The sequence below is a fragment of the Oncorhynchus keta genome, unplaced genomic scaffold (genome assembly GCF_023373465.1).
Source record: "Oncorhynchus keta strain PuntledgeMale-10-30-2019 unplaced genomic scaffold, Oket_V2 Un_contig_1006_pilon_pilon, whole genome shotgun sequence".
Lineage (NCBI taxonomy): Eukaryota > Metazoa > Chordata > Actinopteri > Salmoniformes > Salmonidae > Oncorhynchus > Oncorhynchus keta.
Window position 1 is genome coordinate 374,051 of NW_026277003.1, and position 19,061 is coordinate 393,111.

General features: G+C 44.5%; 2 protein-coding genes across 3 annotated transcripts in view; one reads left to right on the top strand and one right to left on the bottom strand.

Moving 5' to 3' along the window:
* Window positions 1-9,399, top strand: part of hgfa (hepatocyte growth factor a) — a 45,959-nt gene extending 36,560 nt beyond the window's left edge. Inside the window, exons 14-18 of the mRNA XM_052500230.1 lie at window positions 517-591; window positions 3,067-3,204; window positions 3,381-3,487; window positions 5,003-5,145; window positions 5,305-9,399. Coding sequence (XP_052356190.1) covers window positions 517-591; window positions 3,067-3,204; window positions 3,381-3,487; window positions 5,003-5,145; window positions 5,305-5,532 — 691 coding nt within the window. The 3' untranslated portion in view covers window positions 5,533-9,399. The remainder of the gene's footprint in view (window positions 1-516; window positions 592-3,066; window positions 3,205-3,380; window positions 3,488-5,002; window positions 5,146-5,304) is intronic.
* Window positions 9,400-11,857: 2,458 nt separating this feature from the next.
* On the bottom strand, window positions 11,858-18,412 carry pax4 (paired box 4). 2 transcript variants are annotated; one of them, XM_052500223.1, is made up of 11 exons: window positions 17,703-18,412; window positions 17,506-17,613; window positions 17,205-17,335; window positions 15,830-16,045; window positions 15,631-15,721; window positions 15,373-15,510; window positions 15,054-15,136; window positions 14,882-14,954; window positions 13,146-13,225; window positions 12,847-12,943; window positions 11,858-12,553 (listed from the first exon to the last, which is right to left on the bottom strand). In XM_052500223.1, exons 2-11 carry the CDS (start codon window positions 17,537-17,539, stop codon window positions 12,213-12,215), a joined length of 1,284 nt encoding a protein of 427 aa, XP_052356183.1. In that variant the 5' UTR covers window positions 17,540-17,613; window positions 17,703-18,412; the 3' UTR covers window positions 11,858-12,212. The 2 variants fall into 2 exon arrangements, with proteins under 2 accessions (XP_052356183.1, XP_052356185.1); XM_052500225.1 differs by having other exon boundaries at window positions 17,506-18,412.
* Between the last annotated feature and the right edge of the window lie 649 nt (window positions 18,413-19,061).

A 19,061-nucleotide genomic window follows, 5' to 3' on the forward strand; every position in this document is an offset into this window, starting at 1 on the left:
TGCCAACTTTTCTATTGGTGCCATGCAGGATAACGAACCATCTACTCCTCACAAGTTTCGTCCCAAATCGCAGCCTATTTGCACTACTTTTGACCAGAGTCCTATTGACCCTAATCAAAGGTAGTGCACTAAATAGGGAATGGGGTGCTGTTTGAGACAGATCCATACACATTATGAAAGAATGTCCAGATGTTGAGGAGGACCGCAAGGTTTGACTGTATGACTTGACATGGATGGAAGAGGGCGGCAGACAGCCTAGCAGTTAGAGCGTTGGGCCGGTAACCGAAAGGTCAAGGTGGAAAATCTGTCTGTGTCATTAAGCAAGGCACCTAACCCTAATTTCTCTTGGGTGCTTTACTCCTTTGACTGACCCTGTAAAACAACACATTTCACTGCACCTGTGTGACTGTAAAACATATTTATTTTCTGTATTTTTTATTAAGAGTTGGATACAGTACAAACAGCGTCTATAGAGCATGGGACTAAGCTCATCATGATGTCCTGTTCCCTACCCAGGAACACTCACTGGTGCGGGGGCTCGCTGATCCGAGAGGAATGGGTGCTGACGGATCAACAGTGCTTCTCCTCCTGGTAATCTCTCCATCCATCTTTTCTCACTTTCTTTTTTCCCTCATTCAAAGCAGAGGTGAGAGACAGTAGGAGGCATAGGAGAGTAGGAAGAAGAGAGAGGAGAGAGACAGTAGGAGGCATAGGAGAGGCATAGAAGAAGAGAGAGAGGAGAGAGACAGTAGGAGGCATAGGGAGAAGAGAGAGAGGAGAGAGACAGTAGGAGGCATAGGGAGAAGAAGAGAGAGGAGAGAGACAGTAGGAGGCAGAGAGAGAGAGAGGAGAGAGTAGGAGGCATAGGGAGAAGAAGAGAGAGAGGAGAGAGGTTGAATGGAAACAGTTCAAACAAAGACCTGGGGAGTCTGTATAATACGTTCTCTCTGCTACTCTCTCCATCCCTCCCTCTTCCCTCTCCCTACTACTCTCTGCATCCCTCTGTCTGTCTATCTCCATCCCTCCCTCTTCCCTCTCCCTACTACTCTCTCCATCCCTCTGTCTGTCTATCTCTATCTCCATCCCTCCCTCTTCCCTCTCCCTACTACTCTCTCCATCCCTCTGTCTGTCTATCTCTATCTCCATCCCTCCCTCTTCCCATCCACCTCCTTCTCTCTCCCTCTGTCTGTCTATCTCTATCTCCATCCCTCCCTCTTCCCTCTCCCTACTACTCTCTCCATCCCTCTGTCTGTCTATCTCTATCTCCATCCCTCCCTCTTCCCTCTCCCACCTCCTCTCTCCATCCCTCTGTCTGTCTATCTCTATCTCCATCCCTCCCTCTTCCCTCTCCCTACTACTCTCTCCATCCCTCTGTCTGTCTATCTCTATCTCCATCTCTCCCTCTTCCCTTCCTCTCTTTTCCCCCAATCCAATTCTAAGTGAAGATGCAGCCTGCCCATATCCTGTTTATGATAAAGCTAGTGACAGACCCTCTGCCCCAGCAGAGCTGAGATATGGCCCAGGATACTCCAGCCTCTACAGATCTGTTTAGCGTCTGCGCCGGACCGTGTCACTGTGTCCAGATCTGCAATAGCAGTTTGAATGAAAAGCTCCTTGATACATGTAGTGTATTAATGGATGTATGGGCTTTAGATTGGTTTTGCGTTTCACCCATTTTTTCAATAGGTTTTTGTTGCTTTTTGCCGTTGTCTCAATCATAGTCCACCAGAAATATGAGGTTGGGCCAGGAGTTTTGTTTCCATACAGGCAGTCAGAATGTTTTTGAGCCCGAGTTATAGGCCATAACAAAGAATTGGCAAGTAATATTAATAGTTTAAAAAAACATGTGATTTGTATAGTGCTTTTCGAGAACCTAAAGACACTTTACAAAGGAACAGTGTCTGTGATAAGTAATATTATGGTCAGGAAAACTCCTGTGCCTTATGATGACACACTGAAATAAGAGGGTCATTTAGAAGGAGCAGTGAACTTACAATCACTTCATAGTCGTTTGAGAGATATTTTGGCAACAAATCAAGCCAGTCCTTATCCACAGATAATGAAAAGGCTTAAGTGCAGGAATCCAACTTTAAGATGAGTCTGTCAATCAGATAAGACCTGAACTGTTTCGTCCCCATCTAGACTGTGTTAAGCTCCTAATGCATTCTTATCGTTCATGCTTGGTATTCTAGTGAGTGGTTTAGCTGTACTCCTAGTGAGTGGTTTAGTTGTACTCCTAGTGAGTGGTTTAGCTGTACTCCTAGTGAGTGGTTTAGCTGTACTCCTAGTGAGTGGTTTAGCTGTTCTCCTAGTGAGTGGTTTAGCTGTTCTCCTAGTGAATGGTTTAGCTGTTCTCCTAGTGAGTGGTTTAGCTGTTCTCCTAGTGAGTGGTTTAGCTGTACTCCTAGTGAGTGGTTTAGCTGTACTCCTAGTGAGTGGTTTAGCTGTACTCCTCGTGAATGGTTTAGCTGTTCTCCTAGTGAGTGGTTTAGCTGTACTCCTCGTGAATGGTTTAGCTGTTCTCCTAGTGAGTGGTTTAGCTGTTCTCCTAGTGAATGGTTTAGCTGTTCTCCTAGTGAGTGGTTTAGCTGTTCTCCTAGTGAGTGGTTTAGCTGTTCTCCTAGTGAATGGTTTAGCTGTACTCCTCATGCCGACATTACAGAACCTTGCTTCCATCAAGACTGTGGCCATTGGCATCAACATTAGTTCAGTAGCTTGTTGCTGACTAGACAATGTGCTGTGTGTGGGTCGTTGAACACAGTTAGTTGAGGAGCCAGATTGAGTGAGTTTGAAGTGTGCATGCTGAGGCGTTCTACAGTCTAGTGTCAGTTTAGTGATGCTGGTAGCTGTGGTTAGTATGTGGCCAATGATGCGTGTTCATACAGAGAATAGAGTAGAATACTGCAGTATTGTATTACATTATATTATGTATTATAGTGTTTATACAAGCTGTGGCCAATGTTTTCTTCAGCGTATACCTCTTATACTATGTTCAGTTTATACTGACTGGTCAATGTGTGGTCAACCCTATTTGGAATGTGTCTGACAGTAGTCTCTGGTCCTCAGTGTTCCAGACCTGAGTGAGTACAGTGTACAGGTGGGCCTCCTTCACCTCAACTCGTCCTTGGACCACCCCCGGCTCCGCATCGCACACGTGGTCTGTGGCCCGGAGGGATCCAACCTGGCCCTGCTCAAACTGGCCAAGTAAGAATAGCATTCATTCATTCAGTGAGACAGTCAGTCATCCATTTTACTTACCTGGTAAAATAAATGTTAAAAATATAATCAATCAATCCATCCATTAATTCCTTCTCAATCATGCATTGTAGGCACAGCAACCATTTATTTATTCATTCATGTGTTTGTGTGTCCACGCCTAGGCCTGCCCCTCTCTCTGAGCATGCCTTCACCATCCAGCTCCCAGTAGCAGGCTGTGGGGTCACAGACGGAACCAACTGTCTCATGTACGGCTGGGGAGAGACCAAAGGTACTGCCCTGCATGACTGTTCCTGTGTGGTGTCTTATCCCTGTGTGGTGTCTTATCCCTGTGTGGTGTCTTATCCCTGTGTGGTGTCTTATTATCTATATACACACAATGGCCAGTTTATTAGGTACACCACCCCATTCACAAAAATTGTTTGCTCCTACAGACAGTGAGTCACGTGGCCGTGGCTTGCTATAAAAAGTTACTATTTGACTGAACGTTAGAATGGGCAAAACGAGTGACCAAAGCGACTTTGAGCATGGTATGATTGTTGCCAGACGTGCCAAGTCCAGCATCTCATAAACAGCTGGCCTCCTGGGCTTTTAACCCACAACAGTGTCTAGGGTTTACTGAGAATGGTGCAACAAACAAAAAACAAGAAGAAACGTCCCCAGTGAGCAGGCGATCGCCAACACTGGTGAATAAGGAGTGGAAAAACATCATCTGGTCAGATGAATCCTGGTTCCTGTTGCGTCATGCTGATGGCACAGTCAGGTTTTGGCGTAAGCAGCAGGAGTCCATGGCCCCATCCTGCCTGGTGTCAACGGTACAGGCTGGTGGTGGTGGTGTAATGGTGTGGAGACCGTTTTCCTAGCACACTTTAGGTCCCTTGATACCAATTGAGTAATGTTTCCAATTCCCCAAAGAATTGAGGCAGTTCTGGAGGCAAAAGGGTTCTGACCCGGTACTAGATGGGTGTACCTAGTGTAACAGTATACTTTTAAACCGTCCACTCGCCCATACCCAGGCGCGAACCAGGGACCCTCTGCACACATCAACAACAGTCATCCACAAAGCATCGTTACCCATCGCTCCACAAGAGCCGCGGCCCTTGCAGAGCAAGGGGAACTACTACATCAAGGTCTCAGAGCAAGTGACGTAACCGATTGAAACGCTATTTAGCGCACACCGCTAACTAAGCTAGCCGTTTCACATCCGTTACACTCACCCCCCTTTTGACCTTCCTCCTTTTTCCGCAGCAACCAGTAATCCGAGTCAACAGCATCAATGTAACAGTATAATTTTAAACCGTCCCCTCGCCCATACCCGGGCGCGAACCAGGGACCTTCTGTACACAACGACAACAGTCACCCTCGAAGCATCGTTACCCATCGCTCCACAAAAGCCGCGGCCCTTGCAGAGCAAGGGGAACTACTACTTCAAGGTCTCAGAGCAAGTGACGTAACCGATTGAAACGCTATTTAGCGCACACCGCTAACTAAACTAGCCGTTTCACATCCGTTACACTAGTAAACTGGCCACTAAGTGTATTCTGTATGACCTCTGTTTCATGCTATGGTATAGTGAAGAGATTGGGGGGTATTGGATCAAGAGATCCATGATATTTGGAAAAGAGGCCTTAGGAAATCATGTGTCGAATGTGTGAGTAAAGTCCCCCACAATGACACCATATAGACAAACATGTTGTCTAGGGTTATAGGTTTGGAACATGGTGAAATGGTGTTTGGACAGTAGACTGACTGTTTCCTGCTTTATTTCCGGCTACTTCCTGTTCAGGGACAGGATATGAGGGGGCACTGAAAGCTGTGAGTCTGCCCATGGTCAGTAACGACTGGTGTTCTGAGCTCCACAACAAAACCCTGCCTGTCACCGACAGCAAAGTGTGTGCCGGGGGCAGGAAAGACCAGGGAGTGTGTGAGGTGAGCGTCATAAACATTACTCTAAATTATCTGAAACATGCATTGACTCGACATTGTGTGACTCAGTTATTACTTCAAGCTATTAGTATATCTACCATAATGCCTTTTGATTGGCTGCATGAGCACCACGCTAACCTGCTATTGGTTTGTCCCTCACAGAGAGACTACGGTGGCCCATTGGTGTGTCAGGAGCGAGAGAGCAAAGTCATTGTGGGCGTGAGCATCCACGGCCGGGGCTGTGCCCTGGCCCGGCGGCCCGCCATCTTCGTCAATGTGGCCTACTACTCGGGGTGGATCCACAAAGTCTTCATACACTACTCCAGGTTGGAGGAAAAACTACTGGAAGAAGCACAGACCAAACCGCTCCATTCAGGACTGTACCACTAGCCTGCAAGAGGATGGGTGGAGCATTCAGGACTGTACCACTAGCCTGCAAGAGGAGGGGTGGAGCATTCAGGACTGACCACAAGCCTGGAGGATGGAGAATGATCTCTCCAACAGAGGATGCCTAACTAACAAGACGGTTGGGAGATGTAAGAATGAGGAAACTGACTTTATGGGAAGTAGCCATGTTAGGGCTTCGTGGCTGGATGTCGCCTCAGTTTTGGGAGGGGAAAAACACCATGAATGGAAGAGATATTTTGGGATGTTCAGAGGCTGGGAATACAATGACATGTTCAGAGAGGCTGAAAAGGATATGAAGGATTCTTATAATATGCAAATTGATTAATGCAGGACCAGGTTGTTAAGCTTTGATCACACTGATAGCGTCAATACGCAAAGTAGTACCTAGCATCATTTGGATTGTGTGCAAGAAAAGTTCAACATTCACCTTCTGCTACCATTTCTGTCAAGCTGTCTATGCGTACGATGTGATGCATACCTTGATAAATCCAAGGTATGCACCACACAGAACACACTGCAACTGCCTCTGCAACGCAATGCTGCAAGGCAAACGCAGCGTTCCATTGGAAATGAATGTATTTCTGGTGTACCAAAATGTATTGACGCTGTCTTTGTGATTGAGGCATTAGCTTTAATAGCATTTCTAAACAATAGTTTCTAGGACATGGAAAGCTTATTTTTTGGGGTGAAATATATGAATACTCTTAAGCCATAAAGAGGGGTGAATTGATTCGTTCTCCCACTCCGCCCACAAGACAATAGGAATGGTATGGATGACTCAGTATTGTCTCCTGGAAAATACTTGAATTTGATCAGAACCAAAACCAGAGCCATGCGAGGAGAGATCCAGACAGGACTTGGTACGGTCCGTGGCTACTGGGTCACGTTGAGGGCACATGATGTAATGGCTAGAAGTTCAGTTATTCAGAAGTTACCACTTGGTGAATGGTGAGAGTTAAAACCTGTCTAGAAACGACCTCTAGCTCATAGCCGTAAGCTCATAGCCCTACTCCCTAGGTGCTGGTGTAGAGCAGTGTATACCAACTCCAGTCCTCCAGTACCCCCAACACCTCAACTCCAGTCCTCCAGTGCCCCCAACACCCCAACTCCAGTCCTCCAGTGCCCCCAACAGCACACATTTCTGTTGTGGCCCTGGACAAGCACACCTGATTAAATTTTTCAGCTAATCATCAAGCCCACCTCGAGTTGAATCAGGATTGTCCAGGGTTACAACAAAAATGTGTGCTGTTGGGGATACTTGAGGACTGGAGTTGGTATACACTGCTCTACACCAGTACCTGGGGAGTAGGGCTATTAGCTTGCGGCTATGAGCAAAAGGTTCTTTCTAGACAGCTCACCATTCACCAAGTGGTTGTTTTTGGAAAGACTGTTCAGTAACTATTACCTAACTAATGCTAATGCTAACAGTTACTTAGCCAAATGTTAGCAGTTAGCCTACATGGCTAACATGTCTCCAGTTTTTGAGGGAACTCTACACTAGCCCCTGGTGGGCTGCGTGTGCGTTATGTGGTCAGAGTACACATTTAGATGTTTCTTATTGAGTGTATTTCTGGCACTCTGTGTTATTTAATAGGTCTTATAGATCTGGGCCTTTCCTTGGCTCACTCACACCAGACGTCAGTGGAGATGCTTCCTCTCTGCACTGTGTTTTCTATTTAAACGGATTAGAACGTAGTGTGCAGTCTATTTATTTATTTGTATACATCTGGCCCTCGTGAGAGGGCGCCAGCGATTGACGTCGACAAAGCAACACGTCTCGCTAATAGAAAAGGTGAAGATTATGGCGGCTTTTTATTTGATACATGTTCTAAACTCAGTGTGTCAATCATTATTATTGGAGGTACACTGAATGGCCATACGGATTACATGAAACGTAGGGGTTGTGTTCCAAAACATACCACATGAAACGTATGGGTTGTGTTCCAAAACATACCACATGAAACGTATGGGTTGTGTTCCAAAACATACCACATGAAACGTATGGGTTGTGTTCCAAAACATACCACATGAAACGTAGGGGTTGTGTTCCAAAACATACCACATGAAACGTATGGGTTGTGTTCCAAAACATACCACATGAAACGTAGGGGTTGTGTTCCAAAACATACCACATGAAACGTATGGGTTGTGTTCCAAAACATACCACATGAAATGTAGGGGTTGTGTTCCAAAACATACCACATGAAACGTATGGGTTGTGTTCCAAAACATACCACTTTGTCAGTCATTTGTCTTTTAACAATACTGACATGCAGTAAGTGTAATGACATAGGGGAATGTAATAATAGCTTTCTTTCAGTGCTGAAAACCAGTCATGACATAATTTTTATAATCACAGAAAGCAGATGTGTCTGTATGACTAATGATCTCTTCAAACTGGGCCCCTAAGAAGACTTAGAATTTCACCCAATTTCTATATCCTAAAATATTCAGTGTGTTAGTTTAACCTATGTCACAGTATTTGACCTGTTCAGTGCCTTTTTTAGGTGGACAGGAATCAATAGTGTACAATAGAATTGGCGCAGAGATCTGTGAGTGTATTTTACTGTTATGTAAATAGGATGTAAAGTAGTGTGTGTAAAAAAAAAACAATTTTCCACTTCCAATGTCTTATTTACATAGTTTTTATACTATATATGGTGACTCTGTTCATAAACTTGTATACTGTAAACTCTATAACAGCTGCTATTTTTAAAGGGTCGGGTTGGGTCTTAATATTATATACTATAAGATTTTGTTATATTCACGTTTTAATATTACATTTACAGTGTAAATTACAGCTTGTTTCACTCTTTTCGTCTGTCTGTCTGTCTGTCTGTCTGTCTGTCTGTCTGTCTGTCTGTCTGTCTGTCTGTCTGTCTGTCTGTCTGTCTGTCTGTCTGTCTGTCTGTCTGTCTGTCTGTCTGTCACTCTCCTAAAGTAAACCTTCAGACAAAGATTCTTGCAGCAATACAGTTTTCTGCAACGCATACCCTCTGAGCACAATTCAAGATATTCTGGGTCAAGTTCTTACTCTGGGTATTATTTTCCCACTTTCCATGTCAATCATATCAATAAGACCTCAGTCTATGGGTTTTGGATGGCCACCGTCCACCATGACCCAGTTCCTGACCAGAGGATGGGCGGCAACGTTCGGTTAACGCTTACATAACGTTTGGGCAGCGCTAGAGATGTTCAGTTCACGCTTAGACAGCAATTGGGCAACACTAGACACCGTGGCATGCTTCCTCCGTCATGTGGGGTTCTCATTTGATACATGACCCCTCGGTGCTGAGGAGAAAATGGCCGACCTGTCAGCGCTGACCTCAGCCTCATCCGCGGTGGCTTGTCACGAACCAACCCCAAGGCTTTGTGCCTCATCGTAACGGGACGTGAAATAGCTTTTTCCCCGCTTTTGCCGGACTAACAGCCCAACAGTCAATAGGTCACGTCTGGTGCTTCTGGGAAATAAATCCATTTAAAAGATTTGTCTGTTGGGTAAATTCACAGTGGTGTGAAGTACATGAAATTACTACTTAAGTTGTTTTTGGGGGTATCTTTACTTTATTTTTTTGACAACTTTACTTCACTACATTCTAAAGAAAATAATGTACGTTTTACGCCATACATTTTCAGATTACGGTATGAATGACACCCAAAAGTACTTGTTACATTTTGAATGCTTAGCAGGACAGGAAAATGGTCTAATTCATGTCCTTTTCTAGAGCACATCCCTGGTCATCCCTGCTGCCTCAGATCTGGAGGACTAAACTCACATGCTTCGTTCGTAAATGATGTTGGAGTGTGCCACTGGCTATCCGTAAATAAATAAAAATACCAGAAAATGGGTTGCTTAATATAAATTATTTATACTTTTACTTCTTATACTTAAGTATATTTGAGCAATTCTGTTTACTTTTGATACTTAAGCATATTTAAAACCAAATACCTTTTGACTTTTACTCAAGTAGCATTTTACTGGGTGTCTTTCACTTTTACTTGAGTCCTTTTCTATTAAGGTATCATTACTTTGACAATTTGGTACTTTTTCCACTACTGGAAAAAAAACAATGGAAGAATCTTAATGGGAAAGCATTCGAAAAGGAATTTGTGAACCTTGCGCTGGACTATTCCCAAAAGCAAGAGCAACATTGTAAACACAATGGGATCCTCTTGCAATAACCTTAATCAAACAATCAACCATGATGATTTATGGCATTTAAAAGCTTGTTGCAGTGACCTCAGAAATATGTAAGTAGTGCTATGGAGTTTATGCTCAGACCCTGTGTTGTGTTTATGTGTTGATCCTGCTCAGTCACCGTGCTGAAGTATGTCTGCTCCCTTCCAAAGCCTACAAGAGAAGGCCATCTTAAAAACTGAACTTGGATCGCTCTCTGAGCTAATGGTTCTATCTCAACTCATATTTCTGCCATTTCTCAGACATCTCCTCGCCTGCTCAACCTCAATACATTTTCAGAGAGGGTGTGGGTAATCGAGGAAAGATTCATTCAAAAAGAGCCACTGGAAAACCTCACAGAACTACAACGGTCTCTTGGCTTTGAGTGTTTTTGGGCAACTCTTTTGGTTCACGTTTCCAGTGGAGGGGATACAGTACAGCAGAGATGCCCAATCTTCCTCCTGTAGAACTACCCTCCTTCAGACTCTCGCTCCAATGATAATTTAACCCACCTGACTCTACCAATTAGCTGCTCACTAGGACCTTGATTAGCAGAATCACTGTTGTAACAACTTAGTCGGAGCAACAGACATTCATACCGTAGTCTGGGCACCAGGGTATACCATAGTCTGGGCCCCCAGGGATACCGTAGTCTGAGCTCCCAGGGATACCGTAGTCTGGGCCCTCAGGGATACCTTAGTCTGGGCCCCCAGGGATACCTTAGTCTGGGCCCCCAGGGATACCTTAGTCTGGGCCCCCAGGAATACCGTAGTCTGGGCCCCCGGGGATACCTTAGTATGGGCCCACAGGGATACCGTAGTCTGGGCCCCCAGGGATACCTTAGTCTGGGCCCCCAGGGATACCATAGTCTGGGCCCCCAGGGATACCGTAGTCTGGGCCCCCAGGGATACCGTAGTCTGGGCCCCCAGTGATACTTTAGTCTGGGCCCCCAGGGATACCTTAGTCTGGGCCCCCAGGGATACCTTAGTCTGGGCCCCCAGGGATACCGTAGTCTGGGTCCCCAGGGATACCGTAGTCTGGGCCCCCAGGGTATACCATAGTCTTGGCCCCCAGGGATACCGTAGGCTGGGCCCAAGTCTACACAATAGACTTGGTACCCAGGGATACCTTAGTCTGGGCCCCCAGGGTATACCATAGTCTTGGCCCCCAGGGTATACCATAGTCTGGGCCCCCAGGGATACCATAGTCTGGGCTCCCAGGGATACCGTAGTCTGGGCCCCCAGGGATACCTTAGTCTGGGCCCCCAGGGATACCTTAGTCTGGGCCCCCAGGAATACCGTAGTCTGGGCCCCCGGGGATTGCTTAGTATGGGCCCACAGGGATACCGTAGTCTGGGCCCCCAGGGATACCTTAGTCTGGGCCCCCAGGGATACCTTAGTCTGGGCCCCCAGGGATACCATAGTCTGGGCCCCCAGGGATACCGTAGTCTGGGCCCCCAGGGATACCGTAGTCTGGGCCCCCAGTGATACTTTAGTCTGGGCCCCCAGGGATACCTTAGTCTGGGCCCCCAGGGATACCTTAGTCTGGGCCCCCAGGGATACCGTAGTCTGGGCCCCCAGGGTATACCATAGTCTTGGCCCCCAGGGATACCGTAGGCTGGGCCCAAGTCTACACAATAGACTTGGTACCCAGGGATACCTTAGTCTGGCCCCCAGGGATACCTTAGTCTGGGCCCCCAGGGATACCTTAGTCTGGGCTCCCAGGGATACCGTAGTCTGGGCCCCCAGGGATACCTTAGTCTGGGTCTCAGGGTATGACTCTTTCTTGTGGCGATACTGAGCACTGACAGAAAAGAGATACCGCACTGTCAGTATTCTTCTTTCTCTCAGAGAGATTGTGTGTGTTTGAGATGGATTGCATTGCAGAATCACTGATCTACCAAGCATCTTGCATCCAAAATAACTTTGCATTATGTGATCAAGATTAGCGATTCTGTGTCCACCCAAACTGATCCCCTCAAACAAGCTGATTAACTTGTCTGGCAGTGAGAGAAATAATGTATCCATAGGCCTCTGTCTCCCTCTCCTGCCTAAAGATGGTATTCTCTCAACTCTTCAGAGTTGATGATATGATACAATTCAGTGGGTATATCAACAAAGGACTAATAACAACTATTACAAACTCGCTTTTTATTACTGAAAATACTTTTCAAAACAGAAAAAGTCATACATTTCACTGAGATATGCTGCAATAGCCTGTAGAAATATCATTTTAAACACATTAGGTCATGATTGGAATGTCTCTCTACCCATTCTATTGCATACCCTGCCCAGTAGTAAACAGCAGAGCCATAGAGGTGTGTGTGTGTGTGTGTGTGTGTGTGTGTGTGTGTGTGTGTGTGTGTGTGTGTGTGTGTGTGTGTGTGTGTGTGTGTGTGTGTGTGTGTGTGTGTGTGTGTGTGTGTGTGTGTGTGAATGTTTGGCTCTGACATTCACTGATGCGAGAAAAGGGGAGAGACATTCTGTCAAATAAGCGATGGACCACCAGTCCTCTCCCTGTGATGAGCCAATAGAATCCTTTCATCTGTTTGGTGATGAGAAAATTGGAAATCTGACCCATCATCCCAATGATAGTTCAGTGAATGTCCCATCCTCTCAGTCTGATGAGCCAATGGGCAGACTGTCCTCACGTCTGTGTAATGATGAGCCAATGGGAAAATGAATCTCTCTGCATGGTGAGCCGATGGAGTCCTCTCGTCCTGGGGATGGACCAATGGGAATGTGGTGCTGCCTGAGTATTGAGATGCTGAGGATGGAAGCGGAATGGAGATGCCTCTATAGCCCAACACTTCTGTTCCTCCTATACCTGTAGGTGAGGTAGTACATTCATTCACTCCACACATTGTGTTTTAAAGGTACATCTCTGAAATGGTTAAAGCAGGGTTGGCCAATTATCCTGGAGCTCTGGTGAATGTGCAGGAGTTTGCTTCGGCCCTCCTATAACACACCTGCTAAGTTCTCTTTGAGAAACTGAGTAGTTGACTTGTGGAGTTGGCTGAGTTAGGGCAGGACTGGAGCATAAACCTGCATGGTAAGTGGCTCTCCAGAAGAAGGGCTCTGCCCCCTTCTTATAAACAAACATAAAAAACGCTTAATCACCTCTCTCTATTGTAGTAGCTGGACCATATCTCTGGGAGATTTCTGAGCATGAAGTGTCAAACTGTACTCCCAAACTCTCCCTCTGACCCCAGTGAGTCTAAACACAGTTGAAATGACACCACAAACAAGATAAACATAACATTTAGTTAGTCAGCTGGTAACTTGCTACAAGGTTATTAACACTTAACTACACATGAATTGTTTTTAATTGTAGCGGTATATACTCAATTTGCATAACAATATGGTGTTAAAACTTCTGAAATGCTGCATGTTTCAGGGGGCTTAGCTTGTTTATGTACCTGTTGAGTCATTGAGTTGGTTGTTGTCATCGAATTCACTGCAGGGAAATCTTTGTTCTTTTGGTTCATCAGAAATGAAGCTTTAGAAAGAAAAGTGAACTGTTATTCTCTCTCTCAAACTGCTATAGACCACCAACTGCTATAGACCACCAACTGCTATAGACCACCAACTGCTATAGACCACCAACTGCTATAGACCACCAACTGCTATAGACCACCAACTGCTATAGACCACCAACTGCTATAGACCACCAACTGCTATAGACCACCAACTGCTATAGACCACCAACTGCTATAGACCACCAACTGCTATAGACCACCAACTGCTATAGACCACCAACTGCTATAGACCACCAACTGCTATAGACCACAAACTGCTATAGACCACCAACTGCTATAGACCACCAACTGCTATAGACCACCAACTGCTATAGACCACCAACTGCTATAGACCACCAACTGCTAACGGTCAGTATGTGGATAACGTGTGAAATGTTTGATAATGTATGTGATACCAACAGAGGTACATTTTCTGGATGATTTAAATATTGACTGGCTTTTATCACGTTGCCCACTCAAGAAAAAGCTTCAAACTGCGACCAGTGCCTGCAACCTGGTTCAGGTTATCAGTTATCCTACCATGGTAGTTACAAACAGCGCAGGAATGAAATCAGCAACATGTATTGATTTACTAATGCAGCAGAAATGTGCTTTAAAGCTCTATCCAAATCCATTGTATGTAGTCATCACAATATAGGAGCCATATCCAGGAAAAGCAAAGTTTTGAAGGCTGGGCCTAATATACTTTATGAGAGGTCATACAAGAAGTGGGGCCTAATATACTTTATGAGAGGTCATACAAGAAGTGGGGCCTAATATACTTTATGAGAGGTCATACAAGAAGTGGGGCCTAATATACTTTATGAGAGGTCATACAAGAAGTGTTGTAGTGATTCCTCTGTTGTTGATGTGAAGAATATTTGTTCGTCTGTGGTGTGTAATTGTTTTACCTTTATTTAACTCGGCAAGTCAGCCATTATTTTCAATGATGGCTTAGGAACAGTGGGTTAACTGCCTTGTTCAGGGGCAGAACAACAGATGTTTACCTTGTCAGCTCAGGGATTCAAACTTGCAACCTTTTCGGTTACTAGTCCAACGCTCTAACCACTAGTCTACCTGCTACCCCAGTGTAATGCCAGTGTATTGAGGAGCAACCAGACGCTGCACTTGACACATTTATGAAATAGATTTTTCCAGTTACTAATAAGCATGGACCCTGTGGATTGATGAATTGAAACATTTTATGGTTTAGAGGAATGAGGCAAAAGGAAAGGCAAATACGTCTGGCTGCACAACCAATTGGCAAACAAGGAACCTGATTCCACATCAGGTAACAGATGCAAGCAGAAGAATCTGTTTGTTTTTTTAACAGATAAAAATACACCTTAAGGAACAGCGGGGACTGTGAAGAGACACACACACACACACACACACATGATAAGACACACACTCTACACACACATACACATGGATTTTGTACTGTAGAGATGTGATTGCAGAGTAGTATCTGAGGGAACACACTTAATGTGTTGTGAAAAGTGTTATTAAATATAATGTAATGTAATATTTTAAATAGTTTTTAACTGCCTTAATGTTGCTGGACCCCAAAGAAGAGTAGCTGTTGCCTTGGCAGCAGCAAATGGGGATCCATAATAAACAAAAATACACACACTCACTATGTGCTCCGTGGACACTGCTCTTATACTTGGCTTCCCTCCTCCATTTTGCTCTTCTGTTTGAGAACCACACCTTCAAAGGGGAATGGCAATTATAACAGGTGTAGCTCAGTATTACAGGTACATTTACAGGAAATGACATAGGTTGTATGCATAGTTTGTGTCATGTAACCTTGATGGTGTCCTCTGGAAGTTGGATCTCAGATGACAGTTTTTCCCTGGTGAACATGTCTGCATAGTGGCTCTGTGTGAATTCTGCTCCGTTTGGGAGGAAGAAATAGAATGAGAGAGCACTCAAAGCTTAAAAGGATAACAACTTGTCCAACTGTTCTAAAACAAGCCTTGTTGAAATAGGAAGAAGTCTAAGTCGTTTAAGCCTCATCATTAATGTATCCACTCCACATAAACACACAGCCTAAATGTACATAAACAGTTGTCGAAGTAAAAGAAGGACATTGTTCTGCCTAAAGTACAGTACTGAACAGGCCTACCTTGCTCTAACACTCTGCACTGCACCAGGGTGAAGGTGGTGCGGTTGCGATGCTGGGGCCCGGGAGGCTGGAGCTCGTTCACCTCAACTGTCTCCATCTCCTCCCTCTCCTTCACTACTGACTGCGTTTGGGTCTCCACTAGAAGACCCGGAATGCATACAAGTAGACTATATGGCTATGTTTTTCAAATTGCGCACAGTGAATGTGGCATACATGTGTGTATTTCTCCCAGATCCAGATGTATGATGTGCAGCCTACCTGGGTATCTGGGGTGGTGCGCAGAAATCTCCACACTCAACATCGCAGAGTCGAGTTGAATTTTCCTGAGAATTCGGTTTACAGAGGATACCTTTTAACAATGAGAAAATAATGCTTAAATTAATCGAAAAATATAGTTATTTTCCTCACAGTTGTTCACACTTTGTATCATTCTGGTGTAGCTTGTGATCTCACTTACACTGGGCACTTTGGCCGATTTACAGATTCTTTCGGCCGCGAGCTTTTTTCTGATTTCCCAGGCGAATATTGTTGGGTTTTTCGTCTTGCATTCGATTATTTTCGAGATGACTTCGGGGGTGAGGAGTCGAGGTCTACTACCTCCGGTCGCCTTCGGGTCCAGGAGGCCGGTTTTGTGGTACCTACTCAAAATCTTGCTGACGCAGCCATTTGACACCTGCCAGCGCGGAGTGCACATTTGGGTTTTCATGAATTGAAGCACGATTTATATCCACCATCAGAGCACAATAACCAGCCCAGACTCACATCCAATTCGCGCATATATGTACAAAATGTATTTCAGCAGATTTCGTGCGTTTTTGTGCGGTTCAATTCGTTCGAAAATACACGAATTTATGTGCTTCTTAATTTGTGCGAAAAGACACGAATTTAACCAGTAGGCACACAAGACTTTGCAACAACCATATATGCGACTATACCTTAACCCAACCTTAACCCTAACCTTAACCATTCTACTAACTATACCTAACCCTAACTCCAACAGGACCTAACCCTAACCCCCACCCTAAGGACGGCCTACGCGCATATGTGTGGAGTGCACCCCCTCCCTTCCCCCCTCCGGTTTCCACGTGTCAGAGATGGATGTGGATCAACCGACTCAAAACTAGAAACCAAACTCCTAGGTTGCACTATGCTTTCCACATCCGTTGACAAGCGGACCGAGACATCATGACCACACCACTCGACATGGACACATGGCAACCAACCGAGGACCAAACCTGCGTAAGGTGCGCAACTCAAGGGATTTTGCCTGATCCTACATCGAGTTTAAGAACAAAAATGAAATACATGGCAACCAACCGAGGACCAAACCTGCATAAGGTGCGCAACTCACGGGATTTTGCCTGATCCTACATCGAGTTTAAGAACAAAAATGAAATACATGGCAACCAACCGAGGACCAAACCTGCATAAGGTGCGCAACTCACGGGATTTTGCCTGATCCTACATCGAGTTTAAGAACAAAAATTAAATATAAACTATCGCGTCTATATGGTTGTTGAAAAGGCTTGTGTGTAGCCTACTGGTTAAATGTGTGTCTTTTCGCACGAATTAAGAAGCACATAAATTAGTGTCTTTTCTCACGAATTAAGCCACAAAAACGCACGAAATTAGCTGAAATGCATTTTGAACATATATGCACGAATTGATTGTGAGACCTTGTTGCAGCCACAGAAGATCATTGAAAGCACACCATTTTACAACTATTTAATGTATTAAGTTAAATTAATAATAACATAAATTATGCTTTTCATGTATCGAATAATATCGAATAGGGCGCAAACACGAGCTCCTATAAGCCTGCTGATACGCACCTGCAGAATTCTGGAGATCTCGCATGGGCGCACACCTTCCGATGCCAGTTCGATCATCTTCCTCCTTTTACATGCTGGAAGCGGCCTCCCGTTCAGAAACACCCCACCAAGCTGATTGACACACCCGCTCCCTTAGTATAGAACAGAATAAAATAGCTTTTATAAGATTTAAACCTATTTTACCGCTTTATGCATCAACATTTCTTTGCATATTGTTGGGAAAAATGTCTCCACTCAATTCAATGATATAAGTAATCTAATAACACATTATAGTTAGTCCTTCGTTTGAATATAGACCTACCTTCGTTTGACAGGTCTACATTCGTTCCACACATGTCAATTGGTTCTTCAGAGCCGTATCAAATGAAACAACAAGATAATTCCTGTATAATATACAGCGCTGATGTTCCTTTGATAAACAAGAGAATAAACTGTTATATGAGGAACTTCATCCCCAAAATGCACTGACCTGATTGTAAAGTGCATAAAACACCTCACCTGTAAAATGTGAATATTTGGAGTCTGAGGGGATGCCAATTCACACCTGTCTGTTGCACAGGTCGCCACTGACAGGAATCACGCGCGACTTCACAAATATATACCCTATCAGCCTTTTCTAGATGACGTAGTGGTCTGATAGGAGAAATGTCAATATTGCATGTAGGCCTACTGTACCTGACTCTCAAGTAACCCAGTCTCGATTGTCTGGAAGTCAAGCTGCGAACCACAATATTTAACCCCACACATTATAGGATATAAATATGGATGACCCTTATAAAGTGCCAATGTAAAATTTGTTATCAACGTTGCTAGTCCGTTAGGCTATTCCGTTAGGCAATTCAATTTCTGATAACTATTTGTTAAGGTACATAATATAATGGAATAGGAAGCTCGCATCCACTGCTCTCTCTAGACAATGATGCGTATATTACAGTACTGTATGTATCCTGAAGATGGACCATATGCTGTGTCAAGAACAATCTCCGTGTTTTCTGTTGGGCTACTGAAGATACTCTTTTTGGACTTTCAAAAACGAATTTCACACGTGACACCAAAGGTAAATTAATTCCATTTACTGTATTCCATCTCCAAGCGACACGTATCGGGTCACGTGACTTGAGCATCCTTTCCCAAATCAGTGTTTAAGATTAGTCCGAGCGAATCTCCTTTTTTTAAAGCTAACATTTGAAAATCTGTCCCGATGTCGACTGCCATATGGTAAAGTGCTTCTGATAAATCATAAATCCATCATCCAGACTCTTTTATTACATTTTCTTTCAAGCATGAACAAATAGTCGGATAGGGCGAATGTGGGGGGACCAATTGGGACTTTCATTTAGAAAAAAAGGACGAGGAAAACCGTCGCAGATGTCTCTTGACCAGCCAGCAGATAAAATGTGCTGTAAACGTTTCAAAGAAAATATTTGACAAGCAAATATTAGCAAATGTGAAACCACACAAGGCTCGTCTTTTGGTCCTGTTTAATGACTAATTGGGCATCATTAGCTGGGTCCACACAGATCGAAGTGCCACTGAAATAAAGGGTGGATTTTAAAATGCCATATGGTCCAAATTATATATTAACCCACGAGTTAGCGCACGGTTATAGTTTCTGTAGAGGACGCATTGTATATAGCTGATAAACAGCTCTGGACACCAGGGTATCCTTGCCAACAGACAGAGAAGACAAATAACATATTTATTTATTACGGCACAGAGTCAATGCCCCGATTGATTTGGAGTACTTTATTGCATATTTTGTGTGTACAACCCAACGTTAATAAAACAGCCACGCTGCGGGCACGGAAATGGTTAAACATTCTTGTGTGCGTAAATGTTCGCAGGGCTCACCATTTC